Below are 26758 nucleotides of genomic sequence, written 5' to 3' on the forward strand. Positions count from 1 at the left end.
GTGTCAGATAAATCTGTCCGTGTAAAGGCACCCTAAGTTATCCAACTTTTCTCTCAATACATGTGATAAATCTCTCTGTGTAAAGGCACCCTCAGAAAGTTGAGAGGAACAATCTTTCCTTCATGGACATTCTGAAATCTTATGTGGACCCTGCCCTTCTTTAGTTCCTGACTCCTGTCCTGGGAATAGAAGGCAATCAAAATGTGCTTTCTATTTAACAGGCCCACTAAATCATGCCCCCAAGATCACCAGGAGGTGTAAACTCTCGTCCACAGCCTCTCATAGCGTGCTACTAAAATTGGTCTAATTCGTTTTAAAAATAGAGAAAAAACAATGCACAAGGACGTTGTCCAGGAACAGTGTCAATGAATGAATGGTAGCTCAGACCCTAAGCCAATATGGTTTTTATTGCAAGAACATTACAGTCATTTATAGTCACATATAACATGTACAACAGTTATAACAAGGTAAATTCTGTACATTCCAGGTAGGTATTAAATTGAGGATATATAAGTGCAGCGTGCCGGGGTGTGGAAGAGAGTGAGAGGAGGATGGTGGTTGTAGTAGTTTTCTAGCTTGTAGGTGGCTATGCCTTTCCTGTGTGTAGCGCTGAGCTCCTGAGTGAAGGGATACACTGAGGGCTGCAGAGTGAGAGTGTGCTGTACCTGCAGGATGGCTGGGTCTTGTGGTGCACCGCAGCATTACGCACTAACTTGTCACAGTCTTACGTGGCTAAGTTAAAGGACAAGTGCCATGAAAAACTTTTTCCCAGTAATTGAAGCACAAAGTTATATAACTGTAATATGCTTCAATCACCAGCAAGTGGCCTAACTCACACAGACCTAATTACTGTCGTCACTAAGCTCTTCTCTCAGCTCCTTCTCCTGTTATAGCAGCCCCCCCCCCTCCCCTGCCTTGTCAGGTGACTCAGCTTGCTCAGCTCCCATTGGCTGAACAACTGCAAGCCATCACTTGGACTGGGGAGGGAAGGCTGCTGTAACAGGACCTAGAGCAGCCCTCCTGCTGATGACAAGAGGGAGCTGCCTGGTGACGACAGTAATTAGGTCTGTGTGAGTTAGGACACTTCCTGGTGGGGGGTGGAGGGGGGAAAAGACAGGAAAGGGAGGCAGATACGTGATTGAAGCATATAATGCTGCGTTTACACACAGATTTATCTGACAGATTTTGGAAGCCAAAGCCAGGAATGGATTTGAAAATAGGATAGATCCCAGTCTTTCCTTTATTAGCTGATCCCTGTTTATAGTCTGTTCCTGGTTTGGGCTTCAAAGATCTGTCAGATAAATCTGTCTGTGTAAACGCACCATTACACAGTTATATAACTTTGTAATGTGCTTCAATTACTGGGAAAAAATTTTTCATGGCACTTGTCCTTTAACTCTGATACCTTAAACACTCAAGTCCATCCTATTGGGTCCCTGATCTGAGGATTCCCACTGTCTGTGCAGGCCCTTTCCTGACTATGGAAAGTGCACCTGACAAACTTTCTCTCAAGTCTCTTTTAGCCTCACCTTCAGCTGTTCTCTTGCTGCTCAGCTTATAATCTCACTTTCTCCTTGTTCCCCTCTTTCAGCAGCTCTCCTCTGTTTACCTTGCTCTGTGTGATCTTATCTCCTTGACAGCTACTCAACTTGTCTCAGCTATATACTGCATCTGCAAATCTTTTATAGGGAGCATATTAACATACCCCGCCCACTTTCTAGCAAGTTCTGGGGACTTCTTACACTACCTAAACAGTTCCCACTAAAGACAGTAGGTGTCACTGTTGGCTAACAATGGGTGTAGTGTAAAGATGGTCCGAACCTGGTTCGGACGGGGTTCGTACAAACCCAAACCCTCCGCAATAATTACCGCTGTCTGCCCGCTCCGTGCAGCGGGCGGATCCAGCGGGAGGAACGCCTGGAAAACCATAGCCATAGGCTGTATTCCAGTTTTCCAGGCGGTCCACCCGCTGCACGGAGCGGGCAGACAGCGGGAATCCGATGCCGAGCGTTCGGGTTCAGCCGAACCCGAACCTCGGCGGGTTCGGACCATCCCTAGTGTAGTGTGTTCTTTGTAAGGCATGTAACCCATTCTCTGCCTGCCAGTTACACCAGTCAACCTGCCAGTACAGAGAAATACATATAACAGTTCACATAAGGACATGTAACCTTATAGAACATATAATAAACCACTTGTGGACAGGTGCCATCCTAAACCCGGCCACGGGAATTACGCTCTGATATACTACATAAGGATACCTTACAGCAGTTGGGGGTGTAATAGAGGTGGTTGATAAGGAGGGGTATTTGTGGCATCTGTGATAAACGGGTTATCCAGCGTTAGAAAAACATGGCCACTTTCAGAGACAACATGACTAATGTCTTCAGTTCAGGTGTGGTTTGCAGTTAAATGGGGTATTCCTCCCAAGAGCTAAAAAAAAAAAATGCCCCTTACCAAGTCCCCCTGAGTATTTTGACCCATCCTTCTAGCTGACACAGTTCCTAAGTTATATGTTTTTCTAAAACATGGTTTATATCTAAGATAGGAAACTACATTTCCCATGCAATGCTTCTGCCTGATTGGTCCATGATGTAGAAGAGCTGATAGCCACATGATTCAACAAAGTTGAGGTAGTAGAGGCGAGATAGCAGAGTTGAGATGGTGAAGTAGCAGAGCTGAGGTAGTGATATGGCAGAGTTGAGGTAGTGAGATAGCAGTGCTGAGGTACTGAGATAGTAGAATTGAGATACTAAAGTAGCAGAGTTGAGGTAGTGAGATAGCAGAGTTAAGATATTGATGTAGGAGAGTTGAGGTAGTGAGATAGCAGTGCTGAGGTAGTGAGATGGCAGAGTTGAGAAAGTGAGGTAGCAGAGTTGTCCGGGGGCTATTCAGAGGAGATCTGCTGGTGGCCACTGGTGAGCTGGAGGGAGAGCTGAGGGTGAGCTGGGGGGGGCAACAATCAAAGGAGTGCCGTGGTTGAGCTGGATGGGGTTGGGGGGGGTAGCCTATGAGTCAAAGGAGCGCCGCAGGTGGGCTACAGGGGGGCTGGTGGCTGCAGTGGCCAGGGTTAGAAGCCCTAACCCAGCCCATTGAAGAGATGGAGGACACGTGATCTTGAAACAGAGGGTGGGGGCCAGGAGAAGGGAGCAGTGTCAGATTGGACTTAGTTTTGATGATTTTATGTGATCAGAGGTGGTGGGTGCACCTAGAAAACAGCAAAACTATGCAGAATCCAAAATAGATTGATATTGGAAAGTTGGAAATCTCTGGGTGGGCAATTTATTAATGTAAAAATTATTTTGGAGGAAATACCCCTTTAAGCTACAGTATATTCACTTCAATAGAACGAAGTTGCAATGCAAATTGTAGACAAGAGAGAGACATGCTGTCTCTAGAAGAAAGTGGCAATGGCTGGATAACCCCTTTAATCTTTCATGATTCTTGTCACAGTCTCCCTAAAGCTTCACACGTATATGCCGATATCTTCATGACCATGATATTCATTCTCACTTATCCAACTAAAATAGCCATAGAAGCTGTATTACACAGCATGATCTATAGGAGGAAGGGAGCGCTGACCTGACACTTCCTCCTCAAGGAGTGGGGGCTTGGGGAAGGTGACTGCAGGGAGCTGCGGGAGGGTGGGGGGTGTCCAGACAACATTTAGGTGGCCCATTGAAGCCCTTTTACATGGCGCAACGTGCAGCAATCCTTTGCTATCGTGATTTTTCAACCTGTTAAATGACCAGGGTAGATAGCGCCCTATGCAAAACTTTATTTCAGCGCCAAAACAACCCAAACCCCTGAGACCCTGTAATAGACTAAATTCTACAGCCTCCCACCCCTCCAGATGACATCCAACCCCTAACACCAACCCCCCCCCCCCTACACAGACACACACATACAAGCACCCAATTGTCCCCCCAACCCCCTCAGACATTCAAACAACTACCTAACCTTCCTTTATCCCCCCTACTAAGACTACTTACCACAGTGCATGAGGACACAAGAGGCGCCACCGTGGCACGGGTCAAGGGAATAAGGAAAGCAATGTGCAGTGCGGGTGCTGGGTGACATCATGCTATGGTTCAGGAGAGGGTAAGGTAACAAACCACTATGGGAGGAGGGTGACCAGGGGCGCTCCAGCAGACAGACAGCAAAATTAACTTAGAAATAGAAATGTTTAAAGCGACTCTGTACCCACAATCTATATATACATACACACACCAAGATATTACCAATAACACCAGCATATAGGAAGAGAAATTATTATCACCATACATATTACCGCCATACTGTTACTGACCAAATCCTGAGACCAATATTACCAGTATATAGGAAGGAAATATTACCACACCACAACCATCACCATTATATTGTTACTGACCAAATCCTGTATACTAAAACCAATAAAACAGTACCAGATAGCAAGTAACAAATAATTTCACCACATACTGACTAACACCGCTGCTGCTACTGACTAACACCACTGCTGCTACTGACTAATACCACCACATACTGACTAACACTTCCACTGCTACTGAATAAAACCAACACATACTGACTAACACCGCCACATACTGACTAACACCACCGCTGCTACTGACTTATACCACCACATACTAACACCACCGCTGCTACTGACTTATACCACCACATACTAACACCACTGCTGCTACTGAGTAATACCACCACATACTGACTAATACCACCGCTGCTACTGACTAACACCACTGCTGCTACTGAATAACATCGACTGTACACGTATCACTGCATCCAGTCATATAGAGGTGGACGCAGCTCCACGCAGGTTCTGTACACCATATACATTACAGTGCAGTTACATCAGGTGACTCACAGAGGGCGTCTTCTCTGATCGGAGTTCTTCCCTTTTCATCTTCTTCTCCATCCATCCTGGGCCATCATAAGAACTTCTCCGAGCCACGAATCCACAGAATCTGCCAGACAGACATATCAGGCTCCCCATTCTGGCACCATCCTCATCTTTCTACACACTGCACATTTGTATTGGCCCCTTTATGCCCTCATTTAGAAGGTAGGCTGACTCTATGTGACCCCCTTATAGTGTATGCCCCCCTATATGTAGCCTCCTTATAGATGGTCCTCCTCTGTGTATCCCCCCTTATAGTATATGCCCCCTACTATGTAGCCTCCTTATAGACGCCCCCTCTGTGTATCCCCCCTTATAGATGGCCCCCTCTCCCCCTATGTTGCCCCCCTTATAGATGCCCCCCCTTATAGATGGCCCCTATCCCCTTATAGATTGCCCCCTATAGATAGCCCCCTCTCCCACCCTCCTATAGATGGCCCCCTCTGCTATAGATGGCCCCTCCCCCCTTATAGATGGCCCCCTCTGCTATAGATGGCCCCTCCCCCTTATATAGATGGTCTCCTCTCTGCCCCCCCCTTTATAAATGGCCCCCTCTCCCCTATAGATGTTCCCCTCTCACCCCCCCCTTATAGATGGTCCCCTCTCCACTTTATAGATGGCCACCTCTCTCCCCCTTTATAAATGGCCCCCTTCCCCCCTCCGTCCTATAGATGGTCCTCTCCCCCCCCCCCCCCCTTTATAAATGGCCCCCTCTCCCTCCTATAGATGGTCCCCTCCCCCCCCCCCTCCTTATAGATGGTCCCCTCTCAGCCCCCTTATAGCACAGGGAACTCTATGATGCGCGCTGCCGGGGATATGACGCGACACCCCCAGCAGCAGCGCATGATCCGGGGGCAAACGAAGTCGGCCTCTTGTGACCGCAAGCAAAACAATGCTTGCGGTCACAAGAGTGATTGATGAGGGGGGCCTCAGGCGGGCCAGGTCGCAGCGGCGACCGCTGCGACCCTGGTAGTTACGCCACTGGTTAAAAAGGTATATATATATCGAAACGTGCGTTGGGGTGTCTTTGTGGGTAAGGGAGCTGCAAGGCTCTATAGCATGTGATCTTTATATTACTTTGAAGATTTATTTTATTGCACATTAGTTGCACTTTGCATCTTTTTCTCCTATGTTTCCTATGTTGTTTTGTGCTGTCCTCCTTTACAATCTTGTTTTTGGATAATTGTATTTAAATCATATTTTAAATTGCTTCAATAAATTTTGTTTATATTTTTCATAATACTGGTGTTGTGGCTTGGATGTTCTGTTTCTTTTGTGGGGAAACTTTTTGGAGGGGCAGTATAAACAGTGAGTACACTGTATAATACTGTTCACTAAATTATTTTACTATAAAGTGGTCAACCCCTTTACAAAGAAGTGAGGTTGCAGGGGAGGATTATCTTTACAGTAGGCCCCAGGCTGTTCACCAAGCTTGGGCCCCCTACCCCAGTTTAACTATAGCAGCACTGAAGTGGTTTTCACAGTATGGGATAAATGATGTCATATCCCTCGTATACCTGTAAAGTTTTATTTAAAAAACAAAACAAAAACCTTAACGTAGGCACCACTGTCTCCACCTGTGAATTAGGAGGCGGAGCTTCCTGATCAATCTTCATAGCAACCATCTCCAAATTGAGCCTCAGTGTAATGTGATTCTATGGTGCAAAGTTGGTGCCGAGGGTTATGGAGATGGAGCACAAAGTGCAATTTTTCTAATGCACAGTTACAAACAGCAGGGAGCAAAGATAATGGCGCCTTCATTAAAGTATGGAGGGCCCAATTTAAAACCTAGTGATGCCAATTGTGATTGTTCATAGAGCTGCAGGTACACTCTAGATATTTTTCCATTTCTACATTCAGAGACACCTTTCTTCTTTTATTTTTGTGTAGGTAAGGGTTTTTATTTGGAAAATATTTTTTTTTAATATTTCACAATTCATGACATTATTCCAGACGTCATCCAGACCCCTTAGGACTGGTTACTCTGTGCCTTCCACCCCAGACTAGTCTCCCTGTCCCCCTCCCCACCCCAACCCAGACTGGTCACCCTGTATTTCCCTGCCCACCTCCACACCCCAGACTGGTCACCCTGTACTTCCCACCCCAAACTAGTGACCCTGTACCCCCCTTTCCTCTTCCACACCCCAGACTGGTCACCCTGTATCCCCACTTGCTCCCCTTCCCACCTCAGACTGGTAACTCTCTATCCCCCTGCCTTCCTCCTCACTCCAGACTGGTCACCCTGTGTCCCCCTGCCTTCCTCCTCACCCCAGACTGGTCACCATGTATCCCCTTGCCCCCCCCCCTTCCCACCTCAGACTGATAACCCTGTATCCCCTTGCCTCCCTCCTACCCCAGACTGGTCACCCTGAATCTGCCTGCCCCCCTCCCCAACCCCAGACTGGTCACCCTGTATCTGCCTGCCCCCCTCCCCAACCCCAGACTGGTCACCCTGTATCTGCCTGCCCCCCTCCCCAACGCCATACCAGTCACTCTGTACCTGCCTTCCCCCCCTCCCCACCCTAGACTGGTCACTCTGTATCCCCTCGCCTCCTCCCCACCCCTGAATGGTTAACCTTGTATCCCCTGCCTCCCTCACCACCCCAGGCTGATCACTCTGTATTCCCTTGCCACTCATCCCAGACTGGTCACCCTGTTCCCCCCTTACCACTGATTGCCCCCTTTCCACATACAGACACACAAGGATATGGACTCCAAACAAAGACCTATGAACTTTATGAACATCTTTTGTAAGGTACCGTTGCAGTTCTATTCTATGCTATAATTATTCTATGCTATCAGTGGCTTACCCTTTTTTTTTTTACATTTGACCTCATCCACCCGGAAGTGGTTGAGACCTATTAGAGTTACTATCTGTATATAAGAGTGTTTGCTGTGTATATCTACATGCCTGAGGAAGGCTCTGCCTTTATTATAGAGCTGAAACGCGTTGCTTGTAATAAATCTTCACTGTGATATACCGCCTATGGTTATATACTAAGCGGCATTTGCTACCACTGTGCATGTCACCTGCACCGGACTCATCCAAGGTCTTCCTGTCCCAGACGGCTACTGCTGGGAGACCTCTACATTATCCTGCATCTTCTGGTTTTACCTCGAGACACCTAAAGCTGGCAGCGGTGAGCTTCTCTAAGCCTACAATAGAGTTGTGCCTATGCTTAGCACAACTCGCCCAGGTGAGCATATTGCTGTTCACCTTTTGTAGCCTCTACTAACCTGTGCTTGGATACTACACTAGAAAGCGCCTCGATCTCTCCTTTTGTTTTGTCTTTCCACATACCTGTCCCCTTTATCTTTCTCCTTCATCATGCAGCCTCTAAAGGCCTAATTTACAAGCTGAATTTTAAATTTGCCAACTGCTGCAGGGACCCTTTGGTCTGTCATGTAATAAGAGGGTAACAGGTCGCACCACACCATGAAAACACCTATGGCAGGGTTAACAGCATAGTAACAGCTATAGTATTTTGGTCAGTTTTTTAGCAAATACTAGATGTAGAACCACTTGTAGAAAAAACCATAATGGAAAGACTTAGACCTCTATGCTAAATGCTATGTGTGAACCCAGCATCAGTCAACTGTTTAATAAATGTTTGAATCTGAAAAAAAAAATGTCTGTCATTCCTAAATGGGTAATAGATTCAAAATAATAAAATTATCTATCTATCTATCTATCTATCTATCTATCTATTTATCTATCTATCTATCTATCTATCGATATATCCCTTTAAATAAAGCTAAAGGTCTATGCGTCAATCACAATTTGTGCTCTAAACTCTACTTCTTATCAGTTCTGGTGATGTACAAAGACTACATTATGTGTCACTGTTTAAATACTTGTGAGCCTAACTGTATAGACAGGGAGGCCTATGGAGACTTATGAGGCCCTTTCAAGAGTTCCATAGTCATATTTATTGGCACAATCTAAAATACAGCAAAGAAAGATTCTGTAAAAAAGGAAGACTGTATAAACAAATCATTAATATTGGAAATGCTCCATAAACACATTTGTTCACAATCATGGAGTAACCAAACAACATTATTCCAAGGTTTCACATTTTAGCAGAACATTTATTAAAGACTATACAAATCATTCAAATGTTCTAAAAATACAGTTAGTTTCACTGATTGATGCCAGGTGCAGATATTTTCATGGCTGTTGCCATCTCGCTGGTATTTTACTTCCAGTCCAATAAAAATTTGACCTAATTCCAATAATAAGTCTATGGCAGGAAAAGGTATGCCTTTTTCCAGAGTAGGCAGCAAGGGAATTTTCCTCTCTTTGTGCATTTTGGAAAGAGAAGTGTTAAATAGCTTTCAGATGTCATAGTTGTGCAGAAGAGATTGTCATCAATAAGATACTTCAACCATAGACCTGACTTGCACTTCCACAAAAAACATTGCAGAACATTTCTAAGGCACTTGGGCAAAGGTGCTGTCCCCCTAAAAACAATCCCTTTGTAAATAGAAGCTAGCTCATGATCAGCCGATGGCCTTGTCTTCTCTACCTCCACCTTTGATCAGCAGTTATTGTCAGGGGGAGCCATGCCTACCCATTTATTAATGACTAAAAAAGTAACAGGAAAACAGTAATAAATGGACGGGATATATCAGCTGGCAGCTGTGTTTAATAATTAAAATTAATGGTGAGGAGAAACAGCTATTTTGTAATGTATGCCTATTAATTCACTTTCTTTACCAGCAAGACTGTAGAGTTCAAACTCTTTTCAGTTGCCTTGTATTCTGTATATGGAGGGGAAGGTTGAACTTGAGTCCATTAACATTCGTTGGTGGACAGTGTCAAAGAGGAGTAACCTAGGGTGTGTAACATTCTGGATCCCCGCCTCTACCTACCTCCCTATATAACAAGGGCTCTGCATAAGTCTCAGAGCTCTTCCCAGATCTGCACAGATGCTGTGCAGTGGTGGCGCAGAGAGATATTGAGGCCATAGGCCATTCAACTGTTAGTATAAGGTGTATGGGGCTCTCCTGAGAATCTACTGACAGTGGTTGGGTGTAATGAAAAATCACTGCCTGACCCTCTGTTCTAAGATAGTCATCTAAGTCGCCATCAAAGCTATCTGGCTGTGGCTTACCCCTCCCCAAGGTGTGATAACTGGTTGATAGTTATTAAGGGTAGCTTCACACACACTGTATCGCAGTGAATTTTCTGCTGCAGATACGCAGCAGATTTGATGTTAATAATTGAACACAGCATCAAATCTGCTGCAAATCTGCTGCGCATCGGTTGTGTGTGTTAGCACCCTCAGGGTGCTAACACACACGCCGATGCGCAGCAGATCTGCAGCAGATATGATGGTGCAGATTTGATGCTGTGTTCAGTTATTTACATCAAATCTGCTGCGTATCTGTAGCGTATCTGCTGCGTATCCGCTGCAGAAAATTCACTGCAATACGGTGTGTGTGAAGCGGGGGGAGACAGGTCTCCTTTAAAGGGTCGTTTAGGATTTTAAAACAACTGCTAGAAATGTTATCAAATAATTAAAGGAAAAAATAGCCCTTACACACTGTAAAACCTACAGTCACTCCAGTGGTCCCTGTCTCTCCATGCAAGCATTACCTGTCATCACTGCGGTTTTGTGACATGGAGCCAGGAGAGAATGCATTATGCGCTGACTTTTTTCCATCTTGTTCTTCTCATCACTCAGATTCGGAACCCTCAGACCCCAAACGCTAAACACTTTCAATTTGTCATAGAGACATATTAAAAGTGTTTTTTTGGTGACAGCCCATTTAAGCATTAAAATTCTAACAAAAGTATCAGGTTAAAAAGAATTGTGAGAACTATCTTTAAAGGGGTACTCCGGGCTGGGGTTATCTTTACTGTATGGCCGGGGAAGGGGTGGAAATAGAGGCCGCCGGTCACTTACCGCCCTGTTCTCCCGTCCGGCTGCCGCTTCCTGGTCTCAAGGCACAGGCACAGCTCACGTCTCAAGGCACAGCTCAGACCAGGAAGCGGCAGGGAGAACAGGGCGGTGTGATCTGGGACCTCTATTTTCACCCCTTCGCCGACCATACAATAAAAAAATAACCCCAGCCCGGAGTACCTCTTCAAGGACATTCTTACTCTAAAGACATTTGGATACAGCAAGCTATAGAAGCTGTCATTCTTGCAATCCATGTCATCTCCAAAATGAATAGAATAGAGAAGGCGGTTTAGCAGGACATGAGTTAGGTCATATGAAGTCTCTTTGTGAAAAACAGGGTGAGAAATAGACGGCTACGGGGCGTGGCTTGGCCGCCGAGCAAGATGGCCGCATGAGACTGCAGCTCCTGCTGTAACCGCTCACAATCCTGTTCCATCCTGCCAGCGACTAACCTCAACACCCATCCCGGACCCCAGGGATGAATAAGCTACCATCAGGCAGGCAAAAGGTGCATAAAGGGCGCAAATCCATCAAGAGCAGACCCATCCAGCACTTCTTTACCATAGACTCGGCATACAAAGATGGCGCCGACAGCATGTCATCGGTGAAGAACTCAGAAGCGGCATCTCCTCCAGCAATAGCTCTCTCACCAACATCCTCTACGGCAGCTGTCCTCAGCGCCGGTGAGTCCGGAGCAGGTACCACGCTTACCTTTGATATCCCGTCAAGGTGGAACACTCCGGCGTCTCCTCCCCTGAGAGACAACATGGCGGCCTGTGGTACAGATGGCGGAGAATTCAGCCTCTCTCCCATACAGCTCAACCTACAACCTGACTCCGGCTCCCGCTTCTCTGTGCTCTTGTCACACACATCAGGTGACCCATCACCGTCAACAAGTCCGGTCAAACAGAAGCAAAGACTGACAGAACCGACAAACAACTATACCGATGGTCTCAGCCAGCAGCACCAGCCTCATGAGGTGAGCAACAACCATGTTGGTGATGCATTTGCAGAATTCCAGACCAGTAATACTGTTCTGTCTGATACCCTTATGAAGGAGATGCTATGTGCTTATAAAGTCTCACTGAGAAAAGAACTAGATGACATGCTGAAAGCATACCACACTGAAATTAAAGATGTGGGTAATAGAGTGTCGCATGTAGAAAACAAAATGGCGTCCTATGCAAAAGCATACAACACTTTGGCAGATGCCCACAACGACTTAGACGACACTGTGACAGCCCTGAAAACTAAGGCCGCAGATGCTGAAGACAGAAACAGACGCAACAATGTTAAGTTTCGAGGTATTTCTGAGAACATCCCTACTGATGAACTTGTACCTTACATCCAAAAGTTCACGACCACTATGATTCCCAACTTGGAAAAATATGAGCTCAGTATTGATAGGGCCCACAGGGTCCCAAAGCCCAAATCCCTCCCGGACACTGTACCGCGAGATGTGCTCGCACGATTTACATTCTTCCAGACGAAGGAGAAGCTCATGAATATTACCAGATTGCAACAGCCACTCACTGAGCCCTACTCTAAGCTGAAGCTCTTCATCGACCTCTTCGCCCTCACTCTGCAGGCCCGTAGAGACCTGGGCCCGGTTACCCAAATTCTACGTCACCACTCAATTCCGTACAGATGGGGGTTCCCCACTAAGATTTTGGTCCACCGTAAGGGCACACTGCATATCATCACGAAAACGTCAGAAGGTATGGAGCTTCTCAAGACCTGGGAAATTTCCCCACCTGAACCTCTGCCACAAAGACCTCCTAAGACAGCTCCAAAGAAGATGGATCCGGAATGGCACACTGTGCGCCGCAAAACACCAGACTGATTCGCTAGACTTGTGAGTTGGGGTGCAGTTACGTTGTTTTAGTCTCATGATTTGAGAGAGTACTTTTCTTACCCCCACAGAGGCTACCTTGAGTTGCCAATTTTTTTCACCATGTTCTGTTATCACCAAACATTCTATGCAATTTATGTTGTTCATTATTTTCTTTTTTACATCCTTTTGTGGTATCTATTTTTATGTAAGCTTAAAGGTACTTGTGATGATGGTCAAAGAGCAAAGTGTTTCTACGCTACCCTAAAGTCATTCCTACTATGGGGCTAAATCTATTTTCTATGAATGTTAGGGGCCTTAATTCCCCGTTTAAACGTTCCCTTCTCTGGAAGGAAGTGTCTGCTTGTAAGGCAGACATAGTCTGTGTCCAGGAGACACACTCTGGGGGTTCGTCTCCACTCTCCCTAACAAACAAGCACTTTCCCACAATATTGCTGACCTCCTTTCCAAAGAGAAAAAGAGGGGTTATGGTGGCGTTTAGATCCACGCTTGCTCTGACCATTCATCATACTATTTTAGATCCCCAAAGCCGGTTTATAATTGTAGTATGTACAGTTAACAATATGCACTACACCATTGTAAATGCGTATGCCCCCAATGAGAAACAAGGCCGCTTCCTTAACAGATTAATGAAGCAGATTAATAAACATAAGAAGGGGGAAACTATACTATGTGGTGACTTAAACTCCATTTCTAATCCCCATTTAGACACTACTAACAAAAAGGATGGCCGTTCGTTCTATCTGGACCCCTTTGCCAAAAACAATGCCTTATATGACATCTGGCGCCTACAACACGCTGAAGAACGTGATTATACCTGTTACTCACCTAGAAACCTATCCTACTCAAGGATTGATTACTTTCTGATTGGCAGGGGACTGATAGACCGTACTCTTTCCTCCTCACTCGGCACAATAAAATGGTCAGACCATGCTCCCATATTAATCTCCCTCTCCGAAACCTACCCCAAAACTAGCGATTTTGTCTGGAGGTCTAACTCATCAGTGATAGCGAATAAAGATTCTGCAGAGGCCCTGGAGAAAACTCTAAAAGAATATTTTCACATCAACAATACTCCTGATATAACCCCATTCACATTATGGACAGCGCACAAAGCCGTAATAAAAGGTGAATTTATTAAGCTGGGTAGCAGACTAAAAAAGCAAAGAGAAAAGGATATTCTTCTCACTTCCCAAAAAATAGAACAATTAGAATTAGAAAACAAAAGGTCTCCCTCCTTCGCAATATCTACCCAGCTTTATACACAACATCTCCATCTCCGTAATCTCCTCCTCTATAAATACGAACTTACATTACAAAAATCAAAAATAACATTCTATACCCAAGATAATAAGGCTGGCAGACTTTTAGCTAACAAACTAAAAAAACAAGCTCTCAAGAAAACAATCCCTCTCATTAAACACCCCTTTACTGGTGCCTCCATATTGTCACCACATGGTATAGCCAATGCGTTCAAAGATTATTATCATGCATTATATAACTTGAACTCTGACGCTCTTACTACCCAACCCTCCCAGTCTCTCATAGATGACTTTTTGCATAAATTAACCCTTCTTAAACTAGCGCCCCCAACACTTAGAATTGTTAAATAAAGATATCCAAACAGATGAAATACTTAAAGTTATTCACTCCTTACCCCTGCACAAGGCCCCTGGACCCGATGGCCTTACCAATGCTTATTATAAAAAATTTGCTACTACGCTATTACCCCATCTCACCACAATTTATAACACCGCCATGACCACGGGCTCTTTCCCTCAGGAGATGCTATCCGCCCTGATAACAACAATCCCTAAACCAGGGAAACCCACTGATCAGACTTCTAACTATAGACCAATCTCGCTACTCAACGGAGACGTTAAAATATATGCCAAAATTTTAGCTACTAGATTGTTACATATTCTCCCTACTCTGGTCAAGAGTGACCAAACAGGGTTTACCGACGGAAGACAAGCCCCTGACAACACTAGAAGACTCATAAATATAGAAAATAGATAATATCCCTGCTACTTTTTTAACACTGGATGCAGAAAAAGCATTTGACAGGGTGAACTGGCAATACGCATTCTCAGTATTACATAAATTTGGTTTTGAGGGAAAGATCCTCCCTGGTATTAAAGCCTTGTATTCTAATCCAGCTGCAAGTGTCTTTGCTAATGGGATGAGATCAAGCCAGTTCACCCTGTCAAATGGGACAAGCCAGGGCTGCCCCCTTTCCCCTATATTTTTTGTTTTGACCATAGAACCATAGACGATGTCCTTCTCATGTCCACTAACCCCCCCTACATCATTGGCAGCAATATTCCAAATTATACACCAATTCAGCGCCATCTCATATTACAAAGTAAATAATCTTAAATCACAAATATTACCGGTTAATATACCTAACGACATGCTCCAATCTATGAAACTGACGTACCCCCTGGACTGGCAACCTACCTCCATAACCTATTTAGGAATCCAATTGGGGTCCCCAACTAAATTATTATATGATTGTAATTTCCCTTCCCTACTAAAAGAGCTACAAAAGGATATAGACCAATATAAAATCTATTATATTTCATGGCTAGGTCGTATAGCGGCATATAAAATGCTACTCCTCCCAAAATTAATGTACCTTTTCCGCACCATCCCTATCCCCCTCCCCCAGTCCTTTTTCTCCAGGGCCACTGCCCAACTCTCCCAATTCGTTTGGGACAAACTTAGGCCACGAATAGCAAGGAGAATACTAGTGAGACATAGGAAAGGAGGAGGGGTCAACCTACCTGATTTGAAAGATTATTATTGGGCAGCATTACTAGATCCCTTATACTACTGGTGGAATAATAAGGAAGATAAACCATGGGTAGATATAGAGACAGCTATAGATGATATGCCTTTACTGAAATGTAGACTAATTTGTAAATGGAGTAATATCCCATGTACTCCCCCAAAATTGCTTACCACCCGGGCGTCAATGCAAGCTTGGGAATTGTTGCTGTTGGAAAAATCAGATGTAACCAAATGCTTAACATCCAACCTACCTTTGGATGTTTTAGAATATGCCATACCACACCTACAGCTAAAATCATGGTATCAAAAAGGGATCACATCTATTGCAAAACTCTATGACCCTGACAATACTTTCCTTTTCTCCCACCTGGTTACAACATTCAACCTCACTAAAAAGGAATTTCATAAGTTTTTACAAATACGTAGCTTTTTCACAAAAAATCCTCTGGGGAACCTCACTATGAATAGATTAGCCCTCCGCTACCTCTTAACCCCTAGGAGTAAGATAAAAGGAATATCTGTATTTTATAATATCCTACAAAACAAGAGGCAGTTCCTAAAACCACCTGTTTTCTTAAAATGGGAAACTGAACTCCAAATATCTATTTCTCCCTCACAGTGGGAATGTGCTTTGAACACTATCTATAGATCATTCAGAAGCATTAACCACCAGGAAGCAATGATTAAGTCACTCTACAGATGGTATTTCTATCCTGCTAGATTGCACACTATTTACCCGACTGTATCCCCAAACTGTTGAAGAGATTGTGGCCACATAGGAACTCTAGCCCATGTACTCTGGTTTTGTCCTAAAATAACCCCATTGTGGAATGCTTCATTCTATATCATTAGAGAAGTTACGGGTGTGACACTCCCTAAAGACTCCCAAACGGCTCTTTTGCTTATTGATATACAGGAACTCCACCCCACTATTCGTACAGTAATAGCACATATTCTCATGTCTTCGAAACTGACAAATCACAAGACATTGGAAAAGTCCCAATACACCTCACATTAATGAAGTGATAGCCTTAGTGAACTCATCGGTCTCTTATGAGAAATTATATGCTACTCTGACCCATACCTACCAGAAATTCTTTCATCGTTGGTCTTGCTGGATTGATAGCAGACACTTTCTTCAGTGAATATAATAGTACCTTTGCTTTGGTTGTTAAATATGTACCACGCTAAAGAGGCACTTAGAGTACTTCTATACTCTGACACCTACACTCATTATTTACTCCATACTCCACTAATACCACGGATGTATTGTACTGTTTTGTTGTATATGTAAATTTTCTTCATTTCTTTTTCTTAATGTCCTTCCACGACTGTATACCAGACATGTATGCGTTCACTACAAGTTCATATGTCTTGTTGTCGGAATTCCACCCTACTGGTTGGAGGAATTCTTTGTTTGTTTATGTGAAACTTACAAAATTATAATAAAAATCTATTGATTAAAAAAAAAAAAAGAAATAGACGGCTACTTTTGCTCATCATTTCAGCTCTTTTTTCTATCCTCCTTATAATTTCAGCTGTTTCTCCATAATTTCTTTCAGTTTAAACTTTTGTACCTGAAAAAAAAAGCACATGAAAAAAGAAAAAATGAAATTTATGAATATTTATTGAAAATATATATATATTTTAAAGTAAAATGTAGTTTCACATTACATTACTCTACATTTTATTATTTATTCTTGCCCATTTTGCATAGGTGTTTAAAGGGGTTATCCGGTCATATAAAAAATATATTAAACCATCCCCCCTCCTGGAGACTACAATAGAAACATAGAATATTGTCAGCAAAGAAAGACCACTTGATCCATCTAGTCTGCCCTTTTAAATTCTGTTATTGTCGATTTACCAACCACATCTGCTGGAAGTTTGTTCCAAGCATCTACTACTCTTTCAATAAAGTAATATTTTCTCACGTTGCTTCTGATCTTTCCCCCAACTAACCTCTTACTGTGTCCTCTTGTTTTTAAGTTCAGTCTTGTACTAAAACACTTCCCTCCTGAACCTTATTTAGTCCTTTAACATACTTAAAGATTTCAATCATGTCCCCCCTCTTCTTTCCTCCAGACTATACAGATTCAAATCCTTAATTCTTTCCTGATATGGTTTATGCCTCACACCTTCTGCCATTTTTGTAAAGGGAAAATCAAAAATGTCCAGCACGATTATGGTGTAAAGCGCATTTTTTCTTTTTTTTCTGCCATTTTTGTAGCCCGTCTTTGGACCAGCTCTATTTTATCAATGTCCTTTTTTAGTTGAGGTCTCCAGAACTGGACACAGTATTCCAGATGTGGTCTCACTAGAGCTCTATACAGCGGGATCACAATCTCCTTCTTCCTACTGGTTATACCTCTAGCTACAAGCCCAGCATACGATTAGCTTTCCCCACACCTGGTTTCACTGGTGACTGGTTTTTAGACTGTCAGAAATCACTTCCCCTAAATTCTTTATAGGTGTTGTTTAACCTTGACAATTCTGTCAAAATATCATACAGACACAACAAAAGTTTTGATCAGACAAGGTCTCAATGTTTTGACCGATAAATAAATCGAGCCCGGAGATGAACACTTTTGATTTATTGCACTTGATTCTATCTAGTTGCAAAGGGTGGCTTCATAGACTTGTAATGGAGCACGTCAGCTGAAACTGGACTGGACACTTGTGCACTTCTCTTAACTCATTCTAATGATTGTTAGGGGTCTGAATAGCCCAACAACACTCTGTTCTAAAAGCTGTGGTCTGGCTGATCGATCTATCTCTCTATCTATCTATAAATACACATACAATTTTGAAAGCTTTCCCACCAACAAAGAATGGTGAGATCTGAGCGGCGGCGGGTGGCGATTGGAGCGGCGGGGGGGGGGGGGTGGTGGCGATCGTAGCGGCGGCGGGGGCCACGATCTGAGCGGGAGCGGGGGCGTTCGTAGCGGCGGGGGTGGCGATCGTAGCGGCGGGGTGGCGATCGGAACGGCGGGGGTGGCGATCGGAGCGTCGGGGGTGGCGATCGGAGCGGCGCAGGGGGCTGCGGTTGACCGTGGGGCCGGGCTGCGGATGAGAAGGAGGCCGGGCTGCGAGCGGGGGGGGGGGGGGGGGGGGGGGGGGGCAGCGGGTTGCGGACACGATCGCAAAACTCTTTTTCTGTACGATATTTCGTACCGTCTAAACGCTGATCGTTATAAAAAAAATCGTTACTTCGAAATCATTAATCGTGCGATCGGGCCAATTATCGCTCCGTGTAAACTTAGCATAAGGGTCCATTTACATTGAAAGATTATCTAACAGATTATCTGTCAAAGATTTGAAGCCAAAGCCAGGAACAGACTATAAACAGAAATCAGGTCATAAAGGAAAGCCTGAGATTTCTCCTCTTTTCAAATCCATTTCTGGATTTGGCTCCAAATCTTTGGCAGATAATCTGTCAGATAATCTTTCTGTGTAAATGGACCCTTACAGAACCCCACCCAAACTGGAGACACGTGCTGTCTCTAGAACAAAGTGGCCAGGTTTCTGTAGCGCTGGATAACCCCTTTAATTTAGCAGTGCTATTATTTTTTCCATGATCTGTGTCTACTATTGCAGCTTATCCCTATTCAAATCAATGGATCCAAACTGCAATACCAGACAGTGTCCACAGACAGGTGTTGCGCTGTCTTTTTTTACATTATCCTGGACATTTCATGAAAAGGGATATTCCAACATCAGGTAAACAAAATAACTAAAAGTAAAAATTCTGTGGAAACCAGCATTATTATTAAAAACACAGTTATGTGTCTTTGGATGAAAACAAGATAAAGAATAACCCTTTAAGACAGCTATATTATTATATGTCCTCCAAAAAAATGTTGGCCTTATTTTATTGCAGGGCCTATGTCGCATCCACCTACCTTTGAAGAAACTGTAAGAGGATATTCATTTACAAAGACAATGTAACGGGGAATCTTAAAATGAGAGATCTGTATAGGAAAAAAAGTAGATAAATTAAATTTACTGCAAAACTTTAAAAACAGCCATTAAAAGGTGCAACCAAAATTACGATTCTTTTGTATGGTATTCTCACTGCTGCTACCTAATGATCTAAATTTATTTAAATAACCAGTAGCAATCTATATAGTTGTTAGTGATATTAATTTAACAGGTGACACTGTGCAGTCTGACCAACAGGAGAAAACTAAGAAAATAGTTGACTAGGAACGAAGCACTTACTCCAGCTTCTCCCTGCTTTCCTCACGGTAACTGATAGGCTTCTGCATGTCTGCATACACAGCTACCAGCCATCAGTCACTGAGAGGATGTTAGGGAGATATGCGGCAGAGCAGGGCAGGGCAATATTTTTTTTTGTGCCCCACATTTTCCCAAGAAAAAAACAGAATGCCCCCCCAAAATTATGGTCACTCGTGATGTTTGGTGGTTTTCTACTGTTGCCAAATGAAAACACATTCTGTCCCCGATAGTGGTTTCAGTCCTAATGACACTTCAGTAAAATGCTTTTTTGTGTAGATGCATATATCTGAAGGGGTGACTGGCACAACATGTACCAGAGTAGATGGGATGGTCAAGGCCTGAGTTAAAGTCAAGACACTCACTGATGCATAAAACATTCCTCTGTTTCATTTTGTTTAAAGGGGAACTATCTGCAAGTTAGACAAGTCTAACGTTCTGATAGCCCCATATAGCGCCTGGGATGCTGAGGAGGTGGTATGAGGAGGTATGTGTCTTGCTTTACTCCTCGATGCTGTTATTCGGGGTAAACTCCGCTCCGAAGCACCATCAGGAGCACTGCTGTGTCATCCGGCTCACCCCCTCCATTGATTATGATTAGAAGGGGAGGACCAGATGACATGGCAGTGCTCGTAACAATGCTCCAGAACGGAGTTTCTGGACACATACCTTCCTCCTCAGCGTCTCAAGCGCTATAGGGGCTATCTTCAGGTTAGATTTGTCCCTCCTCTCATCCTCCGTGATTGCAAAGACCAAAGAATTCCTTTCTTATTAGTACATGTATCACAAATTTAGATAACCATCACCAGGAACACATTTTTTTTTTTTTTGCACACTCAAGTGCTCCACCAGTGCAATTACCAAGAAGGATGCTAATGTAATGGTGCTGTTATGTACTTGAGGAAACTTAGTAGTAAGTACCTACTGTTTCCCTTTCACATTGCAGCACCACCAGAATACCAGAGAAAGTTACTTGGTGGGGGGCAACCACCTGCAACACTTTGCAGACAAAACATACAAATAGTCAGCAGGGTCCAACCTATAGTGACGGAAGAAGGTGTAAGCCGAAGACCAAAAAGGCATCACTGCATTCAGCCCAGGTATTAGCAATAGCTCTGGTTGAATGGGCTCTGGGGGAGACAGACCAGAGGAAGAATAAGGGTCCGCTAACACTGAGCGAAACAGGGGGAAATTCTCAGCAGAACTTGTGCCGCAGACTCCGCTCGGAATCCCAACTGTTTCATTGTGATGTCTTGCACACCTCTGCTTTCCACTGCTCTCCACTCAAAGAATTCTTTGAGCAGAGATCGGTGGAGAGAGGAGGTGCGCAAGACATCACATTGAGACAGTGAGACAGTGATCAGCGCTTGTTTGCAGTGCCTTTACAGATCATGACAAATTAAGCGGCACTGCGCGAACGATCCTTGTATTTTGATCCCTTAATACTATCACTGAGGGCCTGAATAGCCCGAAGGACAGGTGCCAATTCTCTGAAGTTAGAGGACTTACTGTGGTATTGTTAAGGATGTGATATTTTGTATATTTAGTGCAGCCATTACAATATGGTGCTGACCTTCTAAACAAGTAGAGATGTCTCTCCAACACAGGAGCCAGAAGCAACAAACTCTGCAAGCTAAGTACTTCTATATTGTATTGTGAGCGAGTTTTGGAGCGTGTGAGTTTTTGATCTAAAGTGTGTTTTTGTCTCAAGTGTGGGACTTTAATATTCTGGGACTTTAGATTCGGGGAGTTTTAGAGGAAAACAAATTGTTTATTTGCTTTTGAACACATTGTTTGCTTTTGTTGCTTGTTTGTTTTTTCTTTCTTTATACATAATATCCCCATATAAATGAGCGCCATGTTTGACAATGCGGCCCAATGTACATCTTGTGCGATGTATGCAATCCTTGATCAACCGATCGAGGGTGCATACCATTGTGGGAGATGTGTGCATGTTGCTGGTTTGGAAGCCCAGATCCTGGATCTAAATGAGCAGCTGCAACGATTGAGATGCATTGGCAAACTGGAAAGGGGTCTGCTTCTCACTGAGCAAGCACTCCAAGGGGTAGATGGGGGAGAGTGTGATAGCATGGAGGTACAGGAGGAAGAGGCAGCTAGTTGGGTCACAGTTAGAAAAAGGGGTAGAGGGAAGAGTGTGAGGGAGGCCAGTCCTGATCTGGCACACCCCAACAAGTTTGCCAAATTGGCGGATGAGGGGGATGTTGATTCAGGCGTGGCATTGCTGCAGCAGGACACTGCCTCTGAAAGCCAGGGGGGTGTCTGCTCCAGTAAGGTGGGAAACAGGAGTTCAGGGCAGGCCAGGCAGGTACTGGTAGTGGGGGACTCAATTATTAGGGGGACAGACAGGGCAATCTGTCACAAAGACCGGGATCGTCGAACAGTGTGTTGCCTTCCTGGCGCTCGAGTTCGTCACATCGCGGATCGGGCTGACAGATTACTGGGAGGGGCTGGCGATGACCCAGCAGTCATGGTGCACATTGGCACCAATGATAAAGTTAGAGGTAGGTGGCGGGTCCTTAAAAATGATTTCAGGGACTTAGGCAGGAAGCTTAAAACTAGGACCTCCAAGGTGATTTTTTCCGAAATATTACCTGTACCACGAGCCACACCTGAGAGACAGCGGGAGATTAGGGAGGTAAATAAGTGGCTCAAGAGCTGGTGTAGGATAGAGGGGTTTGGGTTCTTGGAGAACTGGGCCGACTTCTCGGTCGGTTACAGGCTCTACGGTAGGGACGGGCTGTATCTCAATGGGGAGGGTGCAGCCGTGCTGGGGGAGAAGATGGCTAAGAGGTTGGAGGAGTGTTTAAACTAGGGACCGGGGGGGAGGGCAACTACAATATAGTAAGTAAAACAGAGTAGATGGAGAGCTGGGCCTAGATTATGGAACTGGGGGTGGAGCGGCGGGAGGGGTTAGAATAGTCACTAGTGATAAAAGGAAAGGGAATATGGACAAATATATTAAATGTATGTATACTAATGCTCGAAGCCTCACTAATAAAGCTGAGGAATTAGAACTCATAATGGTTGAAGAGAAATATGATATAGTGGGGATAAGCGAGACATGGCTGGACGAGACCTATGACTGGGCCGTTAATATCCAGGGTTATAGTCTATTCAGAAATGACCGTAAAAATAAGAAAGGGGGAGGGGTCTGTCTATATGTTAAATCATGCCTTAAGCCTATTCTGTGGGAGGATATATGTGATGATAATGTGGAGTCTCTTTGGGTAGAAATAAGGGGAGGGACAAAGAATAATAAAATTCTTATAGGAGTGAGTTATAAACCTCCAAGTATAGTGGAAGAATCAGAAAATCTTCTTATAAGACAAATAGATGCGGCAGCGAAGCAGGGGGAAGTCATTATTATGGGGGACTTTAACTACCCAAATATCAACTGGAAAGCAGAAACCTGCAGCTCCAGGAAGGGAAGCGTGTTTTTGGAAATAGTAAAAGATAATTACCTTTCCCAACTAGTAGAGGAACCAACAAGAGGGGGGGCCCTTCTGGACCTGATCTTAACCAATAGGCCCGACAGAATATCAAAAATAGGGGTGGGGGGTCACCTAGGTAATAGTGACCATAACATAGTAAGTTTTCAATTATCCTTCAATAAAATGATTAGCAGAGGGGCTACAAAAACATTAAATTTCAGGAAGGCTAATTTCCAAAAACTAAGAGAGGACCTTGGGAACATAGACTGGGACAATGCCTTCAGAAATAAAAGTACACAAGAGAAATGGGACATATTTAAGAGCATCCTGGGTAAATCATGTGAACGACACATACCATATGGGAATAAACGTAGTAAAAATAAGAGAAATCCAATGTGGTTAACTACAGCTGTAAGGGGTGCAATAAATGATAAGAAACAAGCATTCAGACAACTAAAACAAGAAGGTAGTGGGGAAGCATTGAGCAACTATAGACAGAAGAATAGAATGTGTAAAACGCAAATAAAAGAAGCAAAAATAGCAACAGAAAGAAGGATAGCCACAGAAAGTAAAACAAATCCCAAAATGTTCTTCACCTATATAAATAACAAAAGACTTAAAACCGAAAATGTTGGTCCCCTCAAAAATAATCTGGGTGTAATGGTGGAGGGGGAAGAGGAAAAGGCCAATCTACTAAATACATTCTTCTCTACTGTATTCACAGAGGAGAATCCCATAACAGACGATATGACTAGGGATAATGTTAATCCTCCCATAAATATCACCTGCCTAACACAACAAGAAGTGGGGAAACGCCTTAAAAACATTAAAATCCATAAGTCACCGGGCCCAGAAGGTATCCATCCTAGAGTTTTGCAAGAATTAAATACTGTGTTGGACAGACCGTTATTCCTATTATTTAAAGATTCTATTACGACAGGAATTCTTCCACAGGACTGGCGCATAGCTAATGTGGTACCAATATTCAAGAAGGGGTCAAGGAGTGATCCTGGAAACTACAGGCCTGTAAGTCTAACATCTATAGTAGGTAAAGTATTTGAGGGGATTGTAAGAGATGCTATACTGGAGTATCTTAATGAAAATAATCTTATGACGCAGCACCAGCATGGATTTATGAGGGATCGGTCCGGTCAGACTAATCTGATCGGCTTCTATGAAGAGGTAAGTTATAGACTGGACCTGGGGGAGGCTGTGGATGTTGTGTATCTGGACTTTTCAAAGGCATTTGATACTGTGCCGCATGAAAGGTTGGTCTACAAAATGAGGATACTGGGACTCGGGGAAAACGTATGCAAATGGGTAAGTAACTGGTTGTGTGATAGAAAACAGAGGGTGGTCATTGATGGAACATATTCAGATTGGGTTTTAGTTACTAGTGGGGTACCACAGGGGTCAGTGTTGGGTCCACTTCTTTTTAATATTTTTATTAATGATCTTGTAGAGGGGCTACAGAGTGGAATCTCCATTTTTGCAGATGATACTAAACTGGGTAAAGTAATCAGTACAGAGGAGGATAATATCATATTACAGAGGGATTTGGAGAAGCTAGAGGCTTGGGCGGAGAAATGGCAAATTAAGTTTAATGTGGATAAATGTAAGGTTATGCATTTGGGCCATAGAAATAATAAGTACAGTTATGTGCTAAATAATAAAACACTGGGTAAAACTACTTCCGAAAAGGACCTGGGGGTATTGGTGGACAGTAAACTAAACTTTAGTGATCAGTGCCAGGCAGCAGCTGCCAAGGCTAATAAAATAATGGGGTGCATCAAAAGAGGTATAGATGCTAAAGATGAGAACATAGTTTTGCCTCTTTATAAATCACTGGTCAGACCACACATGGAATACTGTGTACAGTTTTGGGCACCGGTATATAAGAAGGACACAGCTGAACTAGAGCGGGTGCAGAGGAGGGCAACAAAGGTCATAAAGGGAATGGGTGGGTTACAGTACCAGGACAGGTTATCACGCTTGGGGTTATTTACGCTAGAAAAAAGACGTCTTAGGGGCGATCTGATCACAATGTACAAATATATGAATGGACAGTACAGAGATTTTTGTAGTGGTCTTTTTACTCCTAGGTCTGTAACAATGACAAGGGGGCATCCTCTACGTCTAGAGGAAAGAAGATTTCATCATCAGCATCGACGCAGGTTCTTTACTGTACGAGCGGTAAGACTGTGGAACTCTCTGCCACATGATGTTGTCATGGCTGATTCATTAAATAAGTTCAAGGGAGGCCTGGATGATTTTCTTGAAAAATATAATATTACAAGTTATGGGCATTAGATTTCTGGTGATACGTTGATCCGGGGATTGTTCTGGTTGCCATTGCAGTCGGGGGAGGGGGGGGGGGGGAGTTTCTCCCTGTGGTGGGGCGTTTGTCTTCTGCCCCATAGGGGTTTTTCGCCTTCCTGGATCAACACAGTAGGATTTTCCTAGGTTGAACCTGATGGACTCTTGTCTTCTTTCAACCTTATTTACTATGTTACTATGTTACATTCCTTACAGCTTATGTTAGTAACACTAGTACTACGTAACTAACTCCTTTTGTACCTCAGCCAATAAAGTACTGACAAGAGTATACACGACCCCAGGGTATATAAACTGGCTGCCATCTTTGAATAAAGGAGATCCACCTTAACCATCAATGTGTCAGGGTGTTTGATTCTCAGTGCGCACTATAAACTTATAACTTGCAATTTGGAGCAGACAGTCAATAAGACAGCACTCTTGAGGTGCATCCATAACAGTACACTATACCTCAGGACTAGGCTAGCATTGGTTATGATTAGTTTTGGGGATGAGGCTACCCAGATAATACCCAAAAAGAGATGAACCCTTGTTAGCCACCAGGATAGGCCATCTAATGTATCTTGGGATAGTCTAATTTTTCTGCCTAAACCTCTGCCTCTGTCTGGAATGACAGGGACTGCAGGAATGTAGGCCGTAAATAACCCCAAAGAGATATACCCCTACTGATGGATATCACTGGATTTTGGATGACAGACGTTACATCAGCATTGTCAGTTTTAGGATATTTTCTTCTGGAAGAAAAGACCTTCAAACAGCCAAGTCCAGGATGATACTCAGGAATTTCTTTCTTTGGGCAGGAATCAGAAAGGATTTATAATTACCCAGTAAGTATTGTTCTGTGTTTATACTAGGAATAGAGCCTGGCCCAGCTCTTCCTCTGGAACTGTGACCAAAACTTCTTGGTCTATAAGGGAGAGTACATCCTTTTTTAAGTACTTTTCCCCTCAATTGACTCCTTGTCACCAGGAAACAAGTTGGTGTCAGCGAGGTAAAATCTAAGCCATTTCGGATGCAATGTAAAACCCAGGAGTTTCTGCAAATTTTATCCTACTTCTGAAAAAAAAATGGCACAACCTGCCCCAAACTCACGTCCCGCGAATTAGGCACTACAAGGAGGACAAGTCGGGGGAATAACCCAGCCCACGCGAGAATGTCTCTAAAGAGTGCAGGGCAGTATCCTCAGCTACAAGAGGAACTGACCTAGATAGAGCAAAGTTACCGTAACAAAGGTCTACGCACTCTATATCGCAGCTTGGGTGACACCTGAAAATTTCGGACACTTAGCTACACT

At 43.9% G+C, this 26758-nt stretch overlaps 1 protein-coding gene across 1 annotated transcript in view; it reads right to left on the reverse strand.

Annotated features, from left to right (window-relative positions):
* Positions 1–10255: 10255 nt before the first annotated feature.
* ACSF2 (acyl-CoA synthetase family member 2) overlaps positions 10256–26758 on the reverse strand; it is a 75323-nt gene continuing 58820 nt past the window's right edge. The window contains exons 15-16 of the mRNA XM_069951679.1: positions 19345–19413; positions 10256–17019 (exon numbers count right to left, since the gene is read on the reverse strand). Of these exons, the coding sequence (XP_069807780.1) occupies positions 16969–17019; positions 19345–19413 (120 nt within the window). The 3' untranslated portion in view covers positions 10256–16968. The remainder of the gene's footprint in view (positions 17020–19344; positions 19414–26758) is intronic.

This window comes from Dendropsophus ebraccatus, chromosome 14, assembly GCF_027789765.1.
Source record: "Dendropsophus ebraccatus isolate aDenEbr1 chromosome 14, aDenEbr1.pat, whole genome shotgun sequence".
Classification (NCBI taxonomy): domain Eukaryota; kingdom Metazoa; phylum Chordata; class Amphibia; order Anura; family Hylidae; genus Dendropsophus; species Dendropsophus ebraccatus.